Source organism: Anas platyrhynchos, chromosome 2 (assembly GCF_047663525.1).
Source record: "Anas platyrhynchos isolate ZD024472 breed Pekin duck chromosome 2, IASCAAS_PekinDuck_T2T, whole genome shotgun sequence".
Lineage (NCBI taxonomy): Eukaryota > Metazoa > Chordata > Aves > Anseriformes > Anatidae > Anas > Anas platyrhynchos.
In genome coordinates, this window is record NC_092588.1 from 50285773 (window position 1) to 50307458 (window position 21686).

At 42.9% G+C, this 21686-nt stretch overlaps 1 protein-coding gene across 12 annotated transcripts in view; it reads left to right on the forward strand.

Moving 5' to 3' along the window:
* The first annotated feature begins 1788 nt into the window (after positions 1–1788).
* PPP4R1 (protein phosphatase 4 regulatory subunit 1) overlaps positions 1789–21686 on the forward strand; it is a 59540-nt gene continuing 39642 nt past the window's right edge. The window contains exons 1-4 of one of the 12 annotated variants that reach the window (XM_072034708.1): positions 1954–2192; positions 2399–2443; positions 15160–15295; positions 21040–21082. Coding sequence is in view for 9 of the 12 variants with exons in the window: in XM_038173839.2 (XP_038029767.1) it covers positions 2638–2737; positions 15160–15295 (236 nt within the window). In the remaining 3 variants the exon portion in view is untranslated. Of the gene's footprint in view, positions 1879–1953; positions 2193–2232; positions 2286–2398; positions 2444–2592; positions 2738–15159; positions 15296–21039; positions 21083–21686 lie in introns of those variants that run through there. The other 11 variants (XM_072034707.1, XM_072034709.1, XM_072034704.1 and 8 more) reach the window with 11 other exon arrangements.

Sequence of the window (21686 nt, forward strand, 5' to 3'; positions counted from 1 at the left end):
TAAATCAAAGTGATTTTTCTCCATGTACATGTCACTGTATGAGCCAAAAATGAGCCAAAAGTTTTGCCACAGCGTTTCTGTTCACAGACAAGAGACCTTTCCCCATGACTGCTAGCAGTGGTACCAGGACCAAGAGCATCTGAGGAGCTGTCTAATATTCTAGGGCTAACTTGTACCAAAAAAAAAATGCCATTCTTGCACAGTTGCAATTCGCCTTGCAAGGTTAAATCACTCTGATCCTTGTTATCTGTGCTATTTACATCCCACACACTCCTGCCTACGGAGAAAATCACTAATCACTGCTTGAGAAGATCACATGCGTATAGGAAGAACCAAAATTAATTTATAGGAATTTATGTTAAGTATGATCTCTTGCAATCATTTACCTTGCTTTCTTGCATAAATTGTGCACTGATGATGATTAAAACTATTAATATACTCTTAAGAGCAGTAATTCCGACGTATTCCAAATTATAAACCCAGTTGCAGCATATGTATCTCATTCAGTTTGATTTCTCATTCTGGTAATATTAGTCAAGTCAGTTTTGCTGCGCTCAGACCACTGCGACCTAGTGTGCATTAGCACCTTTTTATAGAGCTGGAAAGAGAAACCAAAGCCCTTGATTTTTTCAGTAAAACCAAGCACGTAACATTTTGAGCTACTGCTGTTGACTTCAGAGGATGCAAAACTGAGCCTTGACTGTGGTGAAGAATGTGAAGCAGAGAGGAAAGAAACCTCCTTGAAAATAACTTGCAGTAATAAGAGATAATACAAATTTGGTCTTCAAGCATGGTCTGTTTTTTTTTGCTCTAGGTCTACTGCTATTACATCCAACATTGCTAGCTATTTGCGCTGTCAAATATTTCCCCTGAATCTTCTCTTTGATTATTCTGGCAGAGAATAGCACAGTTCATGTAACATGGTCATCGTGGGTTTCTTTGATTTACTCAGATTTTGAGGTCATATATCTGAATAAAAGCAAGTGTTGCATGATCAGTACCTAGTAGGCCCGAGTGATTTCTCTAAAGATTGAATGTGTATGAAACAGGGCAGAGCTTGTACTAGAGGAGTGTATGGAAAGAGATGCTTGCACTTTAATATATTGCACATTTTCAGCCACAATGGCAAAGAAAAGGAGAAACTCTTGTGATTTATTCCTTATGTGACTTAAAAAGAAAAAAAAACAAAAAAACAAAAAAACGGGAAAGCAGCATTAAGATGTTAAAAAACAGCTTACAAGGCGAGGCGTGCTGTCAAACATTAAGTTAAAAACCGAGCAACCAAAACCTCATCCTATTTGGAAAAACTGGACAAAAATAACTTATTTTGCTCTTTCGTGCAGGAACAACACCGCTGATTATTACAGAGATAAAAATAAGACTGGGGAACGGATAAGACTCCGTGGTAACACTGGTATCTATAATGTTTTTTCTGTATCAAGTGTTGTGGGTATTAAGTAATTAGAGCGTTTGTTTTATCCAACAATTTTCAGCTTCCCGTGTACAGTGCAAAAACTATCCAAATAGCTGGAAGTAGCGCCAGCACTGACTGCGAGGCACAGCCAGCAAGTGTGGAAAATGAGGGATACCTTTACGTGTACGTGCAACTGAACTTTTATAAAGTGAAACAGCAGCAGTGTAGGGAAGTTGGTGTGTTTTTAAGCGACGGGGGCTGCTCAGGAGTGCAGCCGAGGAGGGTGCCTGTGAGCACGGCCACCTCCTGGGGACATTCCCCCTGGGTGACCTCACAGCGGCTGCAGCAGGCACTTCTGCGGCACCGACCCTTCCCTCCAGGCGACCCCCTGAAGCCCCAAAGCCGGGATTTGGCCACCCCAACCCCTTCAGAGGGCCTGGGGAGCGAGATCTGCGGCGTCCCAGGTGAGCGGGCAGGGCCGGGCGTGAGGCAGGGCGAGGGGCGGGGAGCGCGGCGAGGCCGCCCGGCTGCGAGGCGGGCGGGGGCAGCGTGTCCGGCACAGACCCCTCCTCCCCGCCGCCTGCCTCCGCCCGCCCGCCCGCAACGCTCTCCGGGGGACGCGGGGAGACGCCGCCGAGGCCCGGACCGAGCGCCGGGGCCGCCCCTTTTCTTCTTCTCCTTCCTCCTCCTCCTCTTCCTCCTCCTCCTCCTGCCGCCGCCGAGCCCCGCTGCCTTCCATGTAGCGCGGCGCCCCGCGGGGGCTGCAGCAAGATGGCGGGTAGGGAGCGCCCCCCTCCCCCTTTCCGCCGCCTCCTCCTTCCTCCTCCTCCTCCTCTTCCTCCTCCTCCTCCTCCTCTGCTCTCCCGTGCGGGTGCGGGGGGCTGCGGGGTGGGGTCGGCACGGAGGGAGGGAGGGAAGGAAGGAAGGGAAGGAGGGAGGCAGTGTGTGAGTGTGTATGGGCTGATGGTGTGCGTGTCCCCGCAGATCTGTCGCTGCTCCAGGAGGACCTGCAGGAGGAGATCGACGGATGTGAGTGGGGACGGGAATGGGACGGGATGGGATGGAGGGAAGGGAAGGGAAGGGAAGGGAAGCCGCGGGGCTGCTGCCGGGCGAGGAAGTCGCTTCAAATGTGGATGCCCGGGGTGCATTGTGGGAGGAGGAGGAGGAGGAGGAGGAGGAAAAAAAGAGGAGGAGGAGGAGGAGGAGGAGGAGGAGGAGAGGCCATGCTCGGCGCTGCCCATGAAGCACGGCCGGGGCTGCGCGGGGCTCCGCAGGGCTCCCCCGCGGCAGCGCCGGGGTGCGTGAGGCGCCCGTTGGCGGCGGGTAACGGGCGGCGGGGGGCGCCCCCAGGGGCTGAGGAGGAGGAGGGATGAAGGAGGGATGAAGGAAGGGAGAGGGGGTCAGGGTGGTGGTGGGGGTCGCCTTGCACGCCCATGGCCTCGCCTGGGCAGCCCCGAGGGGAGGAAGGCGGTGGGGGGGTGGGTTGGGGTCTCCCCACCCCGCCCCTCGCCTGTGGGAGAAGGGGCTGTGTGAGGGGCTGTGAGAGGGGCGGTGTGAGGCACAGGACCCAGTTCTGGCTCCAAATATGAGCTCAGGGGTGCCAGGTACCAGGTACTGCTGTGCATAACGTTACCCAGGTGAGGCGGCGTCTCTCAGCGGGGCCAGCGCCCAGGCAGCGTTGGCAGCACAACGAGCATCAGGTAGGGAGTGAAAATGGAGGCAGCAGCCCTCTCTGAGGCGGCTCCTGACGTAGGATCCTGCCTGGCAGCCCACAGTGGGTGAGCAGACCCTTGCCACCGTCTGGAGGTGCGTGTCTGCTGCACAGCATGCTCACGAGGAGGCCAGGCTGCAGGAGAAACCCCCCATCTTTTAGTTGTTTTTGTTTTTTTTTTTGCTTCATTTTTACTTCTGGGGGTGTTATTTTAGCTTATCAGAGCCCAACCGAACGTTTTACATCTCCTTCTCTCAGTTTTGGGATCAGATGTGTGAAGGCTTTTTGTTGTGTGTTGCCTCACACAAAGAGAGAGCCTTTTTTTTGCCAGGCTTCATTTTTTTTGTTTGCTTCTGCTCGGCCTGAGAGCAGAGCTCTTTGGAAACTTTCTGTGATTACAGGAGGGCTTCCTCAGAAGTGGCACGCTTTGAAAAGCCAATGCCTTCTGAAATGTCTACTTAGGTTATGATTTTTCATGACTGTAAGACAGGAGTTGGAGGAGGATATGACTGTAGTCATCGGAGAGATGATTCTGAATCTATGGTTTCCCTGGTGGTGGTTTGAATGTTATGATCTTGTCTTTAAAAAGGGAGAAATTATATATGCTGGGATCTATATGACTCAGTCCAGATGAGAGCATTCTGAAGGCAAGAGCCAGAGAAGTCTAAAAACTTGCAACCTCATTAAAAATGACTGAGGTTTTGATGGAAGCAGATAAAAGTCAATAGCTCGATATTTCAGTGTTTTACTTAAACGCGAGAGGAATCGGTATGAATCAATGTGCGCTGTCTGGGCATAAGTCAGTCACACGATGTCTTTTATGGTTCTTAATTTCGTATGGTTTTGCTCTTGTGAGGTGGGCGTGAGTTACCAAAAAGTGATGATACAGAGCAGGGAGACTGTACGTCCCTAGGGACGGTTTTTGTACTTGCTTGAAATAACCAGATCTTGTATCCGTGTACAACAGGTCTCAAGCGATTTGTGAAGGTTTTTGCAAGTGATGCATTATCTGGGATTACATTTCATGGTTGCAGGGATTAAAAAGACAGTTTCAAAACAAAAAACAGAAATACCACAAAAAGCCACTATTTTTGCCTGGCATTACCAGACCTGAACCCCACCCTATAGGACCTTGCTGAAAATATTTCAAATGGTTACAGCTCTTCTGAGCAGAGGAGTTAGAAACTGTTTGGGAGGTGTATTCCTGCATGCTAGAATGCAACTGTGAGAAAATTGGGAGTGCTGGCAGCTTTTACGCGTGTGTGATTCTGGCAGCTGTGCTCCTGCTATTAAACGTGCTGCACAAGGAGAAAGAAGTGAATTGTGTGAGAAGGCTGAGATGGGGCCAGCTGATAGACTATTGAGAAAAGCCAACTGTGTAATTTCAGTCCTCGTGCTTCTGACTGATCTGGTATCCGCCGACAGCGAAATGTCCGTGACGTTCACTGGAAAAAGCCAGGAGGAGTGATACAAAAAGTAAGACTAGATACGTGTGTAAAGATCTGGACTGGGCATCTGAAGCTGGTATCCACTTAGGCCCACGCCTTGGTGTGCTTCAGGAGGTTAGGCCTTCAGTTGTAGCTCATCGGCAGGTCCAGGTTTGATGCTGAATCACAGAAGTGTATTTTTTATGGTGATAATTCCTAAGGTGAGTCACCATTTTCTAATGCAGTAAGAGTATTACAGGAAATAAGGACGTGGAATCAATAAGGTAACTAACAGATAGCTTTTATTGGTCGGGTTGTAAAACAGTAGGAGAAAGTCCCGGAGCTGAGCAAACAACAATACACAGTTGGTGCTACAAGTAATAAACTAGGCATCTGTACAGCTTCTCAGAGCTGACAACAGCTATTTTATGGTCTTGGTGTTTAAGGTCTGTAAAACAAAGTATTTTAGCAGAAAAGTGGCATTTAATGAACAACTTGCACAACTCTATCTTTTGTGCCACCCCTCGGTTCTTGTGCCTGTTCACTGCATGCTGATTGACCTGGACTAGCAAACAATAAATTATCTTTACCTTTGCAGTGCTGTTTCAATGGTTGCTCGTAAAAGAAAGTTTACCTTTTCCTAAAGAGGACTTGATAAATATTTAAGTTCACTGTAACTTTTTCCTAGATATCAGTAGAGAGTAGTGATCTGCTTTTGGGGTTGGGGAAGATCTTCAGGGTGCATGCAGAAAGCACCTATTTAGAAATTGCCTTTTGTTTATTTGTTTAAGAGGTCAGAGATTAAACAGGAGCTCTTATAAGAAAGGCTTTTAGAGAGCGGCTGACAAACCAGCTGGATTGACTTTTAAATAATTAATTTTGGCTGTGGTTTGCTTTTCTATTTTGAAAGCTTCGTATTTTCTGCTCTCAGTTGCTTGGTAACCACGGGAAAGCTCAGATTTTTATTTTTCAGGTGAATGCATGCTTCACACCTGACAGGACATTACCCAGATGATTCCTTGAAGTAGTTGCAGAGCTTGGCGAGTGGTATTTCAGTGCTTGAATTCCAGCTGATATTTTGTGTCTGTCCAGGTAGCTCCTGATATTAAAGGCTATGATAGTAATTAAAGAGATTCTGTTTCTCCCGTGGTCAGCCAGCGGCTTTTCCTTGTTTGGAAGTTTGAAGATTAAAGCAAAAAACCTCAGTGGATGCATTCTAGCAGGATGTACAGAAGGTTATAAAAGAAATTTAATTCCTAAATGGAAGTTCTTACTGTGAAAGCAGCTTTGCTCTTAACTGTAGTCGTCATTGTGTTCTGTCCCCGCCCGGTTAGTAACATTTGGTTGCATTTTGTCCGTGTGGAGGTGAGCCTAACAGAAATCCTAGCGTGATATCCATGAAGGTAAAACAGGAGGGAAAAGAAATCCATGATGGTAAGAGGGTGAAAACTCAGAGTGGAAGCCTGCAAGAAGATTCCCCATCCCATCTGGCCACTATGCAGAATAAGATAGCAGCTCAGTTTCAGCTGGGCAGTTACACTACTTGAACTGTCAGTTTTGGTTTTCCATTGGAAATGTTGTACAGTACGTGTAGAGACATCTGGAAATTTGGCTTTTGTTCAAATACCTGTTTTGGGCATTCAAAATAGGAAGTGTAGCAAGCTAAGGGGAGATCAGGAAAGAAAATAACCACGACCAATGATCGAAAAGTAAACACGAGGAGTGTAGAATTACTTATTTTTGCTGATAAACAAAAAAAGCCTTTCTGATTCCTCCCAGATGTATTCTACCTCCCTCCCTTCCCCATGGATGCTTCTGAAGATAGAACTGATCAGTCCAGATAGATGCAATCAAACGTACCGTGATGCTTGCTCCTTTCAGTCTGCTCATCGATGTGTGCAGGCTGCGTGCTCTGAAAAAGAGAGCTATCTGTAACCAGGATTCAGGTTGTGAAACAGGATAGCTTGATTTCATTCAGGATTTTAATTGTGATTTAAATCGAGGGAAGGGAGAGATTCTGATTTAATAACTGGTTTTACTATTTTGCCTTTTTTTTTTTTTTTTTTTAAAGTTTATTCTCATTGATAACTGACAGCTACATTTACATACAGCTTTTGGACTTTTGACAATCACAAGTCTTACATGCGTGCTTGGGTGATTTAGTAGCCTAACATCCAGATGCTGAAGCTTTACCATTTGTCATGTTGGCAAACAGTGATAGTTAGTGTTATCTGTGCAGATAGTGTCCACGTGATTTAAAAATAAAGGGACTGGTATTTTAAAATCTAAATGTAGTTTAGACAGGCTATAACTTTTAAACGAGGCTTTATAGCTAAATATATATACGTGTGTGTATATATAAAATTGTTTTCCTCAGTATTAGGCTTTAGCATTAAGATGGTATCTTTTTGTTAAACTTTAACACTAGCCTCATTAACTGTAAAAACTAATTGGATTTTACTGGTGGATAGAGCAGTCCTAAAGATTTTTTTTAAAAAAAGAGTCCAATAACTTTTATCTAATAGATCTCTGCTTTTGGTATCTAGTTCTTTTTTCAGTGATTGGAAAAGGAGGCCAGGTCTTTTTAGCCTTCTCTGCCAGCGAATGAATGAACCAGTTATTTAGCTGAGCTGAAGAAAATGCTCTTTGTGCATCTGCAGATGTCAAAAGCTGGTTTATCACTGACGTTTTCATGTTCCAGGTAATCAGCAAATCATCTGGCATTAGCAGTGAGTTTGTGTTGGTTGAATGCTTTTAATTAAATTATTCTATTAGACTTTGGGTTGTGCAGAAGTATCTTCCCAAACAGGAGCTTATTTCCATTTGAAATATTTAATTTCAATTGCATTTTTGATTTTTTTTTTTTCAGCAATACTTAAAGTCAAAAGATTTTTTTTTCCCAATTAAATAGGTCTGCCTTTCCCTGTGGTGTCAAATCACAGTTTGACACCGTGTTTTAGCTCTTGTTCTCTTGCAGTGAATTGAGTATTGTGTACTGAGACACCGTGCTATGTTAAAATTCACCTTTGCTTTCTCACAGCCGTACACGGTACCAATGTGATGGTCAAATGCTGTGCTGCAGTACTGGCCTCGTGGTCTCGTCAGAGAGACAGCTCTGGTGAAGGAACACCAAGATATTTGGAGTCAGTGGGTTGGTGTTTCAGTAGCATGCCACCCGTCTCTGCACTGCAAAAATTAACAGCAATTAATGGCAGACATGCTGTAGTGCTCGGGATCAATTCTCTGGCGTGACTGAGGTTCTGGTCAATTGGGAATCTAATAATCAGTTTTCAACGCTAATGAAGCGTACTTGTTCACTCTTTTTTTCCCCGGAGGTCATGCTTTAATTCTCCTGACTCCTCAGTTCATTTCTTTGTCTTTTAACTGACCCTCACAGAAACTGGGAGACTCAGGTGCTTGGCTGTGTCCCCACGGAATTACAGTTGTGGGCGTCTCAGGTGGGTAATAGGTAGTCTCTCTTTCTTGAGAAACCTCTTAGGATCCTAGAGAGGAGCTGATGATTTGAGGAAAGGGTTGTGCTTGAATTGATACAGGCTAATGAACCTTCCTCGTGCAGCTGCACGTTTTCTCCATTACCCGTAGCAGAGGATTGAAGGAGAGGTAATTTTCCAGGCTTTCAGCTTTCCAAGGTCAGTAGCATCACTTTTGATGTGGAAATACGTTTTTCACCAGCCACCTTTTATGTTCCTGGCTCTGGCAGAAATCCTCGGTCAAGGTTGCCAGCTCCTGTTTTTTTTTTTTTTCCTTTTGATTTTCTCCTAGGGCTACAGGTATTCTCCGCCTCTTCCCTTCCTCTCCCACTTGGAGAAAAAGGGGAAGGAGGGGAGAGAGTCAGGACAGAGATGAAAGTTACCAAAACCTTAAGATAACATGAAACCTCGGCGTTCGTGCAGTTCGTTCTGCTGACCTGTTGTGGAGGTGGCCGACTGCAGCGTGTTGAAGATGAAATGCCTCTTTCCTCTGTGTGTCTTTTGCTGCTGAGACTCTCTCGCTGTGTGGGCAGAAAGTTTTCATTCTAAGAGCAGCTGCTGCAAGAGGTGGCTTGGGCAGGAGCTGAACTGGCTGAAACGGCAGCCTCTGCTGCGAGAGCTGGAGTAACAATTCTGTTTTCAGAAGGCTGAGCCAGGAACAGCTTCTCCTGAAGGAACCCAGGACAGCAGGGCATCTCTGCCTGCTTTGGAAGGTATAGCATGAGAAAAGTCAGCATGGCTTTCAGGACAACTGCACTAAGAGTTGAAAGCATTGCTTGTTTGGTTTTTCCTACTATTTTGAAGGCAAAGGAAAATGAAAGGTAAATAGCACAAAAAATGTGCTGTTCCAGGATACAATTTCCATAATAGCTAGAAATATGAAGAAATGAAAATGTTGTTCTGTGGGAACCCTAATGCAGCCCGTTGGAATGTTTTTCTCTAACAAACAAGCCTGCTTAGGTATTTTTCTTTTTGTCTTGTCGCCATGGTGCCTAAATAGCTCCCAAATCTTTGAATGTAAGCGAGACCACCTTTTCCTTCCTCTCTGGCCTGCAGGACAAATAGCTTGATGTATCCGTAGGGATACTTCATGTGTGTTTGCTTGTGTGTGTGTGTGTTATTAGAGGAAATGGCTTTCGGTAACGTTGAAATTAACATCCATGGTTGTTCTTACTTTTTCTAAGTGTGAGTCCAACACATTCAGTGCTACTTCGTCTTTTCCCCTTGACCAACTTTACACTTTGGGCACAAACAGGAAAAGTGTGAGGAGCTGCAGAAACAAGAGGAGTGTGAGGAGTCACAGAAAGAGCTTCCTCCTGTGAGTGCTCAGGAAACACTCAGGCTTATCCCAGCGCGCGTCTTGAATTCTGTCACAAAATAAAAGTCTGCAGAGCATTTAAGTGGGGAGAGGAGAAGGACAGCTAGGAAGTTCCAAGTGGTTGATGTTGCAGAGCTGCATTTTACAGACTGTGGATGTACCAGTCACAAAGCTTGCCTTTGCTACTTTTGGCCCAAGTAAGCAAGTTTGAGATAGTGTGCTCGAACCAGCAACGTATCTGCACAGAGAAGCAGTGCTTGATCCGAGTGGAGCACTTGGATTTGTAGCTGATGTGGTATAATGCAGTGTCACGTCATGGCTGAAGCCTTTAAGCTTCAGCATTTGAGCTTCAACTGCTTGCTTTGTAATGCTCTCCCATCCAAGCTTAAAACACAGTTCGAGCTCGATGGTTTTGTGTGTAACATCTGCCCAGTTAGGGGCAGAATGTGAGTGTGGCTCCAGGCACAGTCCGTGTGGGCATCCTGTCATGGCAGGACCAGGCAGAGCATCTTGGTGGAAGTGGGGTTCTTTCCACAGCGCCACAAGACTCAAATAGTCGTGCAGACGATCAAAAACCCCAGAAGCAGCAGCGGGACACGTTCAGAGGGTGGATACCTTTGACTGTAAGGCACTCAGAGCGGAGGAAAAAAAGTGCCTTAGAGTAACTTCCTGCTTGCACTGTCTTTGACTTCGCTCCAGCCTCCTTCCAGGAGCCTTAATTGCAGGCAGTGCAAACAGCAAGGGACACGGATACCATGGGGATGGGTGTGACATGTTCCCTGCAGGAAACTGGTGGACGAAATATAAACTGCTGATTGTTTTAGCTGGTAGCTTGGATGTCCTCTTTGTTTCAGTTTCCTGCAGACCAGCGCTTGTTGCAGGTCTGGCCGTTAACCGGTAGAAGGTCCATTCTGCTGCTGTGCTACAGAAGGAGTAGTGGGCAAGAAGAGATGGAGCTTTATTTCCTTCACTTCGGAGCAGATTTGGTTTTGCAGTGCTGTCTGTGTGTGCCTTGAAGAGACAAACCTGTTTGTAGCTGCACCTGTCCTTGGTGCTTTTAAAGGATTTTGTATCACCCCTCGTTTTCTCTTCTGTTTGAGGAGAAAGGCAACTCCTTTGGCATGTCTGATAACTGTCTTTTTTTATTTTTGAAGGCTTTTGCTAGACTAAAATATTCCCTTAGTCTGTTATGTCTAGTGGCTCCTTTGTATTTGCTGTACACGGGTTCTGTGTGCAAACAGCTGCTGATTTGGATTCCTGCATCTTTCTTTCATCTGCTAAATGCTCCCCTCCTGAAGCCTGCAGTCAGGTCTGATTTTAACGGGTTTGCTCTTTGCGTCAAGCTGTTCGCAGCCTTTACTATGCAAGTGCTGATGTGGTAAGCCTTGCTGGTAGCACGGCAACTTGGGATCAGAGCTGCTTTGCACCTTCCCCTCGTCTTCCTTGCTTCTGCCTCTCTCCCCTTTCTCTGCTACCACCGAGCCTGGAGTGCTGACGGGGAGGTGTGTGCATACAGGTGAGATTTAACACGCATGGAGCAGGAGCTGAAGTGGGGATAGCACTTCGTGCTTCACAGCAGAGTTGGGGTGAGAGACAGAAAAGGGGAAGTGTGGTTCTTATTTCTACTGATAGGTGGCCAGACAGAAATCTCCAGTCACCACCTGCAGATCCTTTCTATACTTCCACTCACCTGTCTTGTATTTTGCCGAGTGTAATCACTCGCTGTTCAAACTTGCATTTTTCTCTTACAGCGTTTACAAAATCAGGGTAAACTTGAGACACCTTACTTGCATTTTCAGCCTCCGAAATCTGCTGTCTGCTTTTCTACTGTAGTATCTCATGGACAAGGCAGCTCTCGCGTTCTGCGATCAGTAGTGAGTAGTATTAGGCAGGTGAGGCGGTGGAACTTGGCGTTACACACACCTTTTGTGATATCTGTTTTGTTGCTCAGCTCAGAGAAATAAAGAACCCCTCCTATTCAGAACGCCTCTCTGCTCATTGCTGACTTTCTGTGCCCAAATGAAGGAGGCTGTGTTCGTGCCATGGAGCCCATAGCAGATGCAGAAGAATACACGTGACCTTGCTACTGAACAGTCCGTGGTAGAAAGTCATTCGTGTATTATTAAATATAAAAAAAAAAAAAAGCAGTGATTATTTTTTCAAACGTGATCTTTTGTGCCTGTCTGTAAAGACATGACATGAACAAGACCTTTGTGAACGATCTTAGGAAGATGAGACTTAGAGTAGAAAAATGAGCTCCCTTGAAAATTGGCCTGCAGGCAACAGTTTTATAGGGGGCTGAGCTGTAAATGGACTTCACTGTGTTGCATGTAACTTCTCAGCCAAACTTGTCAGTGGTTGGCTAAGCACAATCTGTCTCAGCAAGATGGCTTTGTAGTGTTAGTTAATAACTGGGGCAAATAATTGTTGTATCCCTGCCGTAAAACAGAGAACTTAAGGTAGGTGTGTGTCTATATATTCTTGGTATGGTGTGGATCAGATGCAAGACAGAGACAGGCCTGAAAAACTTGCACGAAAGAGTCAAACAAATGATTGGGCAGGAAAACAAAGGCAGAGAGGGGAATTACGTGGCTTGTGTCATACATGTCAGTGACAGCCAGACACTAAAACAAAATTCAGTGCTTTTCTTGTTACTTTGTACTGCCTTGTGTTTCATGGTGGTAGCGTAGAGTTTTGAAGAATCGAGAATTTCCAGAATGGCAGTTTGCAAACTCCCAAGTACAAACCTGGGCCATCTAGATAAATGAATGCATCTATTAATTTTGCACTGCTTGGTTCGTATGGACAGAAAGTAGTGGCACTGCGACTGCTTTTCATGCTGTTGGCCAAAGCGTTCCTCACCCCACCACCACTAGGGACTTCGAGTTAGTGGGAGAGGATGTTTTTATAGAAACCCCTAATTTCCTAGGGGTTCCCTTCTCTGCCCTGTTGGTGTTCGTGTTGCTTTTACCAGGGTGCTGCCATTTGAATGAACTCTCTGGCTAAAAGCTGAGGTGCTGGGGCTGAGTAGCGCTGCTGAGTAGTATCAGTAGCAGAGGCAGATCAAGCCTGGTGCAATGCTCAACTTAATTTTACAATGTGCAAAACACTGCAGAGTCAAATGCACGTACCTGATTTTCTGTTTGATTTAGAACGAGACCGCAAACAGAAATTGTAAGTAGCTCCCAATATTTATGTGTATCATCTTGATATTTGTCATTGATACATCTGACACTGGTTTGGCCAGGCGAAAATTACGAGAACATTCAGTTCACTTAAATCAAAGGCATCAGACCAGATGTCTGTATTTGTGTGCCAGTATTTGTATGGCATAAATAGACTGCGTGACTAGTTTGTATGGCATAAATGGAGTGAGCTGTCTTCGTGCCCTGCAACGATTAAGATGATGTCCGCCTTGGACCACTGTAGGAGTAGCAGACCAAGGAGAAATGAAGAGGGGGGGAAAAGGGAGGCGTTGAACACAAAGTTGAGGTTGAGAGGAGAGAAATAGAGGAAGTAAATTAGCGGAGGTTGGTGTGATGTCAGCGTATTTATCGATACTTTTGATAAATAAAATAATAATTCTTTTGGCGACTGTATTTGACATGGTTTCCGCAGTTTATACATGCAAAGGTATAGTCTGATCTACAGACTTTAATCTAGGAATGTAAGATCCTGTTATAAAATTAATTTCACTTGAATATTCGAGTGTCATTGTCCCCGCCAGTTGATTATTTTTGGAGTTTAGAAATCAACCTGAGTGCAGTGGATTAGCCACCTAGTGAAGGTAATGACTGTAGTGATTAAAAATAAATAGTGCAGCTCATTTCTTGGGATGAGGACTATGCATCTGACTTAATTCATGTATGGGTGCTGCAGAATGAGTTCATAGCGTCAAAAGCATGTCTTGTATCAGCCCTGTGAAAGCAGGACCTCTTCTACAGCAGTAAGACAAGTTGGTGTGAGAAAGGTGTGTGTGCAGAGGTGTCTTGGTGTAAGTACTAACACAGGAAAACCTCTGGTTTCAGTTGAATTTGATTCTGTGAAAGGCTGTAACCTGCTTCTTGGTAATTTACCTAATCCGAACTTGCTTTGTATGTTTTTACCTTCCCTCACCTTTTCCTGAAAAAATAAAACTGGGTCTCGAGGAGGAGAGGAGAGAAACCAACCAACCAAAACAAACCCAGCAACACCCAGAAAACAAAATAAACCCACAAACCCGAACCCTTGTGCCTCGGTCCCCTAAGGTCTGGGCAAACAGAAGTTCAAACAGTTGTGTAAACCCGGGTTGCTAAGTGCTTGTCCTTCCTGCTGCAACAGCTTTATGCAACTGACCTTTCTTCAAGCCTTCCTCCTCCTCCCCCCGCAGTGTTCCCCTCTACCTTGGGCATATCTGAGAGCACTACTTTGTCTCTCAAAATTGCTCTTCCAGCTGCTTTGGCTCTCTCTGTATGTTTTTTTCCTTGCCACTCTCTGATTCCTCTTGTGCCCTGCTCTTTTCCCCATCGCTTCTTTGCTTGCTGTCAAGGATTTGCATGTGCTGCCAGCGAATGCAGAATTTGGACCTTCATCCAGGCATAGGATTTATTTATGACCACTTAAACGATATCACTGTTTCTTTACTGAGAAGATGGAGAACTAATTTGCTGGTAAACGGATGCAATTAATTCAATTTAGGTGTGAAAATATTACTCTTCTATAGACCTTTGGTTGTTAATTCTTTTAGCATTTGAAATATGATGAGGAAGACATTCAGAAAGTGCTAGCTGCTTAGGTATTCTGACTGTCGAATATTGAGGTTAATGGTGCTGTGTCTGATAATCAATATACTGTAGCTGTATGGAAGGGAAGATGTGAGTAATCTTTTTCTCCACAGATTTTACTTTTTTTTTTTTAAAAAAATCATCATTAGACTTAAAGAACAGTCGACCTATCTATATTTGTCAGCTTTCAAAAGGCTTTTCAGATAAAAGCCCAAAGAGTAAGTTGTAGCATACTGCAGTGTCCCATTTTCAGGGGTGAAGCTGGTGACCTGGGATAGCCCTTGCAAATAAGGAATTGCATTTAAGTTGTTGCAAATAAGTTGTTGCGTTTGCAGGCTAGGTTTGTTATCAGTCTGCGGTGTCGCGTAGCTTAGAGGGCATACGGAAACTAAAAAACGTGGTAGTTCAAGTCCTAATACTTCAAGCAGCTTCGCAGAGCAGGGCTGGACCCTTTTTCCAGTTCGTTGTGGTTTCTGTTCCTGTGAAGTTGTCTTTTGACAGGCTGGTTAGTAATTGTGCAGTAGGTGAACTGTACCTGGTTTTTATTTGGTAGTCAGATAACAGCAAGGCACCTGAACTTTTTAACATACTTTTTTTTTTTTTTTTAAATGCTTTTTGTTGCGCTAGATGTTGCGTTACCTCTGGACTAATTGCACCTATGATTTTAGTCTGTGTATGTTCAAAAAGCTGATTTTAGAATTAGCTAAAAGTCACTTGCCTGATTTTATATACATATGTATATAGTATAAATGTCAGATTAAAATAGCATGAGCCTCGTATGTTTAGTGAAATGTCATGGTTGGGAATTTAGAGACAATACCTAAAAATTGGATTAAATGAATTTTGAGTAAATGACTTTTGTATAGGAAAGGCTTCCTGGGGGCTGGGGAAAGGCAGGGGAAATGATTTAGTGCAGCTAGTAAATATATTGTCATCAGAGCCTTGCCTAGACTTGTGTATTTCAGCCCAACAACAGACATCATTTTAGTGTTAAACTACTGTGATTATAAGGAGTATTTCTGATGTCTCTGATAGTTGGTGTGGATGACTACAGCTCAGAGTCTGATGTGATTATTATACCTTCAGCCCTGGACTTTGTCTCACAAGATGAAATGTTGACACCTTTGGGAAGACTGGACAAGTACGCTGCAAGTGAGAACATATTCAACAGGTATGCTTTTTAAATGTCTGCCTAACAGTGTGCAAGCTATTAATCTGATTCAAATCTGACAAGTTAATTTGCATGAAATACAAATAATTATTAAAATATATATATATTTAAGAATTCTTCAGTTTCCACTCCTCCTTTTCTTTGCTGATGCTTCCTCTACTTATAGATAGCAAAATGTTCTTCATAGCAGAAACTTACCCTTTAATATTGTAGTTAACTTACCCGTTAACATTAACTTATCCATTAATATTGTAGTCTGCGTTTACCCACTTTTATGACGGTAATGCCACTGAGCTAATCGCTTCACTTAAAAGCACAGGTATTGTAGAATACTTCACAGGCCTGCGCCCACACACGGTTCCATTGGAGGAAGAAATTCAAACCCAACATTTAATTGTAACTGTAAACAGATCACAGAAATGTATAAAACTACTTTTTCTAGTGTTTTATTTTAACATAGTTTTGTTTGGTCTCCAAATACATCTTTAATAAAACCTGCTTGCTTTTACGTTGAATTCTCTGATTTAGTAGCATATGGAAGATAAATCTGTGATCAACCACCCTGTGGACTAGCCTCTCAATTTTTGTTGGTCATGGTCCCTTCTGTATGATTTAGCCACATGCTTCAGTCATGTGAAATATGTTTAAAATTCCGTACTACATACATGAACATCTCCCAGTTTGGAAGGTTGGTTTATTTTCCTTCTTATTTAACTGAAGCTAAGAAATGTATTATGGTTTCTCTTACAGCCTGCACGAATCTGTCTGTATAAATTAGTTCTGAAATGACCAATTTTAAAGTTTTTGTTTGTTTTCCTGAAATTCAAAGTTTGTAGCATTTTAGAGTTTGAGGTCAAGCCAGTAACTTGCCACCCAGCAGGGTGGGTGTTTTTTGTTCAAATTTTGTGGGGAGGGAGGGATGAGGAGACAGCTTTTAGATTTATAGGTATTTCATTGTGACAGTCACCTAATAAAAGCCTGTAGAGTGAAGAATGAACTTGGAAATTCAAGTTATGTGAAACTTGAGTTTTCATCAAGAATAGAAGTCCTAATGTTTTACTGGGATGTGAGGCATGCAAAAACTTGAAGTCTTTTGATGCTGCTGCCCACCTTTATGCATCCTGTGCTTACCTCTGTCTTTCTGCAGGGGAAAGTGGGTGGAGTAACTATAATTTTCTCTGGTTTTTGTTTTGTTATAAGTGTCTTGCTTAATCCTAGCTGTCTTTGTTAGGCCTAGGTGTGTTATGTAGCATAAGAAAATATAGGAAATAGCATATGGTAGTCATTAGTGATAAGACTAAGTAGCAGTTCAACTTGAATGAGTTAAGTATTACAGACAGGTTATGATGACTTAGCATCAGGCAGGAAATATGGGAGAGATTTTTGCTCACAGAGGTGAATTGGAGCATTTCATAGGCAGAAGATTGGAATAAACAGCTTAAGTATAAATTAGTTTCTGTCTTATTGAAATGCTGTAATCACATCCAATTACTTTATGTATAGGTTCAGATTCACTTATATTATGATTAAGTTAATAAAACTAAGTTCCTGTGACCTTGAACCTACATTCGTGTTCAGGCTTCACATAGTAGATTCCCAAACCCTTGAAACTCAATCATTGAGCCTAAGTAAATTGGAATAAGGTTTTTTCTTTAATTAAATGGATGAGTTTATATATAGAAAAATATATCTTTACAGGTCATTTTAAAGTATTTTTTTCTTTTTGCATTGTTTTTATTTCCATTTTCTATCTGGTTCGTCATCTGCTTATGTATCACATTTACGGTGATGATTATATTGAATAAATTGAAATTATTTTTACTGATTACTACAGAAGCCTAGTCTTTGGGTGGATTCCTGGAGCACTTGCAATTTCTTAGTTGGTTTCTGAAGGTCAAAGGTAGTTCCTCTGAAATGGAAATTGATCTGTCTGGATCCTAAGAAGTATTAGCAGATAAGACTTGAATTTGTAAAGAGGAATTGCCTCTTTATTTAAATATATATAACTCCTGATGGGATGAACTGGAAAAAGAGTATAAGCTAGGTTAGGGAATCCTTTACCAGCTTTCCGAATGGCAGGAGTGGTTGCTGTAATAATTTTTAGCATATTGTGGTCTGCATCCTCACTCTTTGTACGGGTTTTCCGAAGCTTTGTCACCATTAACTTGTTTCTGCTCATCATTAAGAAGGCTCAAAGTGCACAACAGTCATTAGTAGGTCTATCTGAATGGCGAGATAGTACCTGAACAACAGACCAGTTCCTTGTGATCAGCCTGCTTCCTGAGGAATTGCTGTTGCCCATTCTCTTTGTGGCGTATGGGCTGCTGCAGTGGAAGTTAACATCCCAGCCAGACCCGGTACATTCTTCAAACGAAAGCAGATCTTGGTGGCAGACTTCCATTCATCAGTACGATCAGCCCAGGCTATCAGTGAGGATATTTAAAGTTACCTTCTTGCCACGCTGCTTTGTTTTCTGAAGTACTTCTTCACTTTTCCCTTAGAAAATAGTACTTAAGAAGTTGTAGAAGAGTCCTGTTGTGTACCAGTGTAGGAGCTCTAGCAGAGGCTACCTACTGGCCAGGCTTTCTCAGCTGTGAGAAAACCTCATCCATCCGTCCATCAGAAGAATCCACCTTGTGACTGAGTATCTGGAAATGCTCTGTCTCTTCTCTGTAGGCATCCTCTTCTTTGGATGAGGCTCATTTAGGTCCCAGAACTGGTGATAGTGATTTCAGGATGTTTTAGGATGATCTCAGGTTGTCTGCGTTTTTTTTACCAATTCTATTAATACCTGATATTTTTTGAAATACTAGGTCTTTTTTTTTTCCCCTTTTATTAGTAGTTTTAATTTCAAAAAATAGTTTAATTTCAAAATAGTGGTAGAGCAGCACTCAGTGGTAACTGAAGATATATTAGATCTCAAGAGGGATTATGTGTAGGTGTGCTTGCTCATGTACAGTTTATCAGTAGCACTTCTGCTGTCTACAGTATAGGTGAATATCTGCCCTAAAGCAGTCTGGGTGATCTGTCTTTTTTTGCCTTCATGGCACAGGCATATTATTTTTGATACAGCCTGTGGAAAGTAGACTTCCTGCTTTCTGGACTGCAGATGGACTTTAATGTGGCTTTTTGATTCCTAACTCCAACAGCACAGTATCCAGTTTGCTTTGACATTTCTGTGATTCTTTAGCCAATCTCGAAATTTGTAGAATATATGCTCTACTGTGGAGTGAGATTTTTCAGGAACTGAGAAGTCCATTTCTTCCCAAAGAATTAAGGGTAAGGATGAATTTTTAGAAATCAGTGTCTCAGGTCCTTATGTTGATTGTTGAGCAACACTATCAAGACCTTCCATTAGTTTCAGAAATTACCTTGCCTTATTTTCGTTCAGATCAGATTATAGCCAACAAGCTGATTCAGAGTTTGGTTATCCAAAGCTACCCCATCTCTTTTTTCCTCACCACATTCCCTTTCCCTCTGTCTGTGCAGCCTAGCCCGGTGTAACCTTTCTGTTTTCTGTTTATTTGGTGAGTACTGACAATAAGGAAATGAAAGCTCATGCAAAACCCATGCAAGTGCCATTTCTTCTGACTAGGATGTTTCTCAAGGAACTTGTCATTTAGGATAAATCAGGTTAATTTTTACAATTTCTAGCTTCTCTTTCCTGCGTACTGATGTTTCAGTCCTTCTGATCCCCCTGTATGTCAAAAAATAAAATGTAGTAAAAATGAAACAACCCCCAAAACACAGAATTGCAGATACATACATGCCAAATTAAATTTTAACATAAATTTAAGTTAATTTTACTTTAATGTACACTTTTAAGTTAAATTTAAGTTATACAAGCAAAACTATAACACATCATAATTTTCCCTAAACACTAAAAGTAGTCTCCATTACTCCTGATATTTGTAATAACAAAGGGAGCATGTACCTCTGTGCATTTAGCCTTTCTCCTTAAGAAAGGTGTAAAGATGTTCATTTTGAAATTGGCATTTGATTCAGAATAGCTTCTGAGATTGCTTTGCGAAAAAAGTGCCATGCTAAGCTACTACCACTGATACTCATGTAAAAATAAGAGGTCCTCAATTCTTATCTTAGAACTTGTCTAAAAACAGGCAAAGAAAAATTTTTCTTTCACTCTTTCTCTTTTATTTTTTTGGTAAGGTTAGTAAAGTATTCTTGCTGGCTAAATGCACCCCTTCATCCAGATGAACTCTAATTTAAATTTCATGGTGTAAATTTAGTAAGGGGCTAATAATGATTGGTACACAGCAATTACATCAGTCCCAGTACTGATTCCAAATAAGGGCAGTGTATAAAAGGGGTTTGAATGAGCCAGGCAAAGGTATTTATAGCTCTTCTTGGACTGTATCACTGTATATCCCAATTATGTCCTTGTGCGCAGTTTTCGAAATGTCTGTGCCATGCAAGTGGTCGTAAATAAAGGCAGGGAGTTTGTAATCTATCCACATTTTCTTCTGCTAGTTACAGTGAAGTAGTGCCTACGAATATCCTAAGTGCAAGTCCATCAGTTTTTCTAGTGTTTTGTGAGCTCTCCTTGTGCATGCTGATTTAAAAACAAACAAACAAAAAACAACAACAAAAAAAAACCTTGAACAGGTAAAGTTGAACTTCACAAATTGTCTTGCTTCTCTTGAGCATTGAGCCTGTTCACTTCTTTTGTTTTCATATCCATGTCTAGCTCAGACAAGTCATCCTTCAGAGCTCTGTTACAATTTCACCAACGCTCACCTGGCAGCTGCTGGGCAGGCATGTGCTATGCTACTATCCATGAATAGTTCATTCTGCTGTAAGCTTTTCGTAGCTAGCCCACCAGTGTTTGCGTGAGAAGGATTAGGCTGCTTGGGCACTGGGGACCTTTCCTTACTCTCTACTCTCCAGCTTGTGGTAAATGTGAGGTAGATTTAGCTCAGTCTCCCCTGTTTGTGATTTGGAAGCACCTGGAGAATTTGGATAGATTGTTGGGGATAGTGGCAGAACTAAGAGCCCCTGATGTTTTAGGGGACCTGAGTGAACATCGTCTCCCAGAGCACTGGGCAGATGGAGGTAGAGATTACCCTGTCATTAGAGGCTGTTTACCAAGTTGTGTTTTCTACAAATAAGCCTAACTTGCCCTGTTGCCTTCTCTTGTAATGCTTCTTAGCAGAATCTACTAAAAGCAAAAGTAAATGATTCCTGTATGAGCAAAGGAGAGAAGTATCACAATATCTTCTATCTTCAGTACATGAGAAAAGTTGAATGTCTCTTTGAGTGGATTTAACAAGAAGTCATTTCTATTTCAGGTTAAGTTTTGTGTTTTCATCTCTTCTTGAGCAGAAGGTTTGTGGCCTTCAGTGTACAGGGTGGTTTATTCAACACAATTTATACCTCTTCTGGGTCATCAGGGTAAAAGGTTATCGACAGTATGCTTGATTGGAAGCATGTTGCTCTAAAACTCAGTTCTGTCTCCATGCCCAGCTGGGAACAGTGTCTGGGGTGTGTGTTTTTGCTCGATTGTACCAGGAGTTGCTGACCACCATCTCTTACAGCTACATGTGGCATCTGTCTGCCCTCCAGTCACTGTTCATGTGTCTACATCAGTAGGCTGAAAATCCCAACCCGGTGGGTCGGCTGTCATGTCTCTTTTGCTTTTCAAGGTTATGCTTAATGTGTAGGAGAGACAGGCATCCAGGCAGGCTGGTGCATGAAATACGCTTCATATGTTCCTCTTCTCTTTTCAGAGCTGTCCAGCCCTTTAAAAGACCAAGCCAACCCTGCTTCTAGGTTAGTCTGTTTCCCTCCATTAGGATTTTGATAGCTGAACTTGCGACTGAAAATCAAGATCCCTGCCTAGAGACATTGCGCTTTTACCATGTTGAAGAGCGAGGAAAAGGAAATCTGTTAAAGGCAAAGAGTGTTTTTTGAGCTTGTTTGGTTTAGAGGATTTTGTTCATCTGTGTGTCAAAACAGTTTAATTTAAAAGAGTTCTGCAAGTGGCCAATGTCAAACAGTTTAAATTACTGATTTTTCAGCTTGAGAAAACTTAAATATTTACTTGACGTTGGGAATTCATGAAAGCCTACTGCGTTTCTCCGATGGCGTAGGACTGTGAAGTTCTCAGGCTCCCCCTGTACGCTCGGAATCCAACCATCTGTTTGTTACCAGCTTGTGGCAACTGCTCGCAGCCACCACTTGTTGTGAACACGACCACGTTTATTTATGTTTCCGTCCTTGTTTACAGCACTGCTGTTTGTCAACAGTCCTTATATCCAGGCTACACCCTAACAGTGGTTCTGTCAGTCAGTCCTGGAAATATCTGGCACTTGACCCCTGCTGCTGCTTTAGCGTTTTGATAAACTGCTCAGGGGCAGTGCAGGAGGTAGCAGCA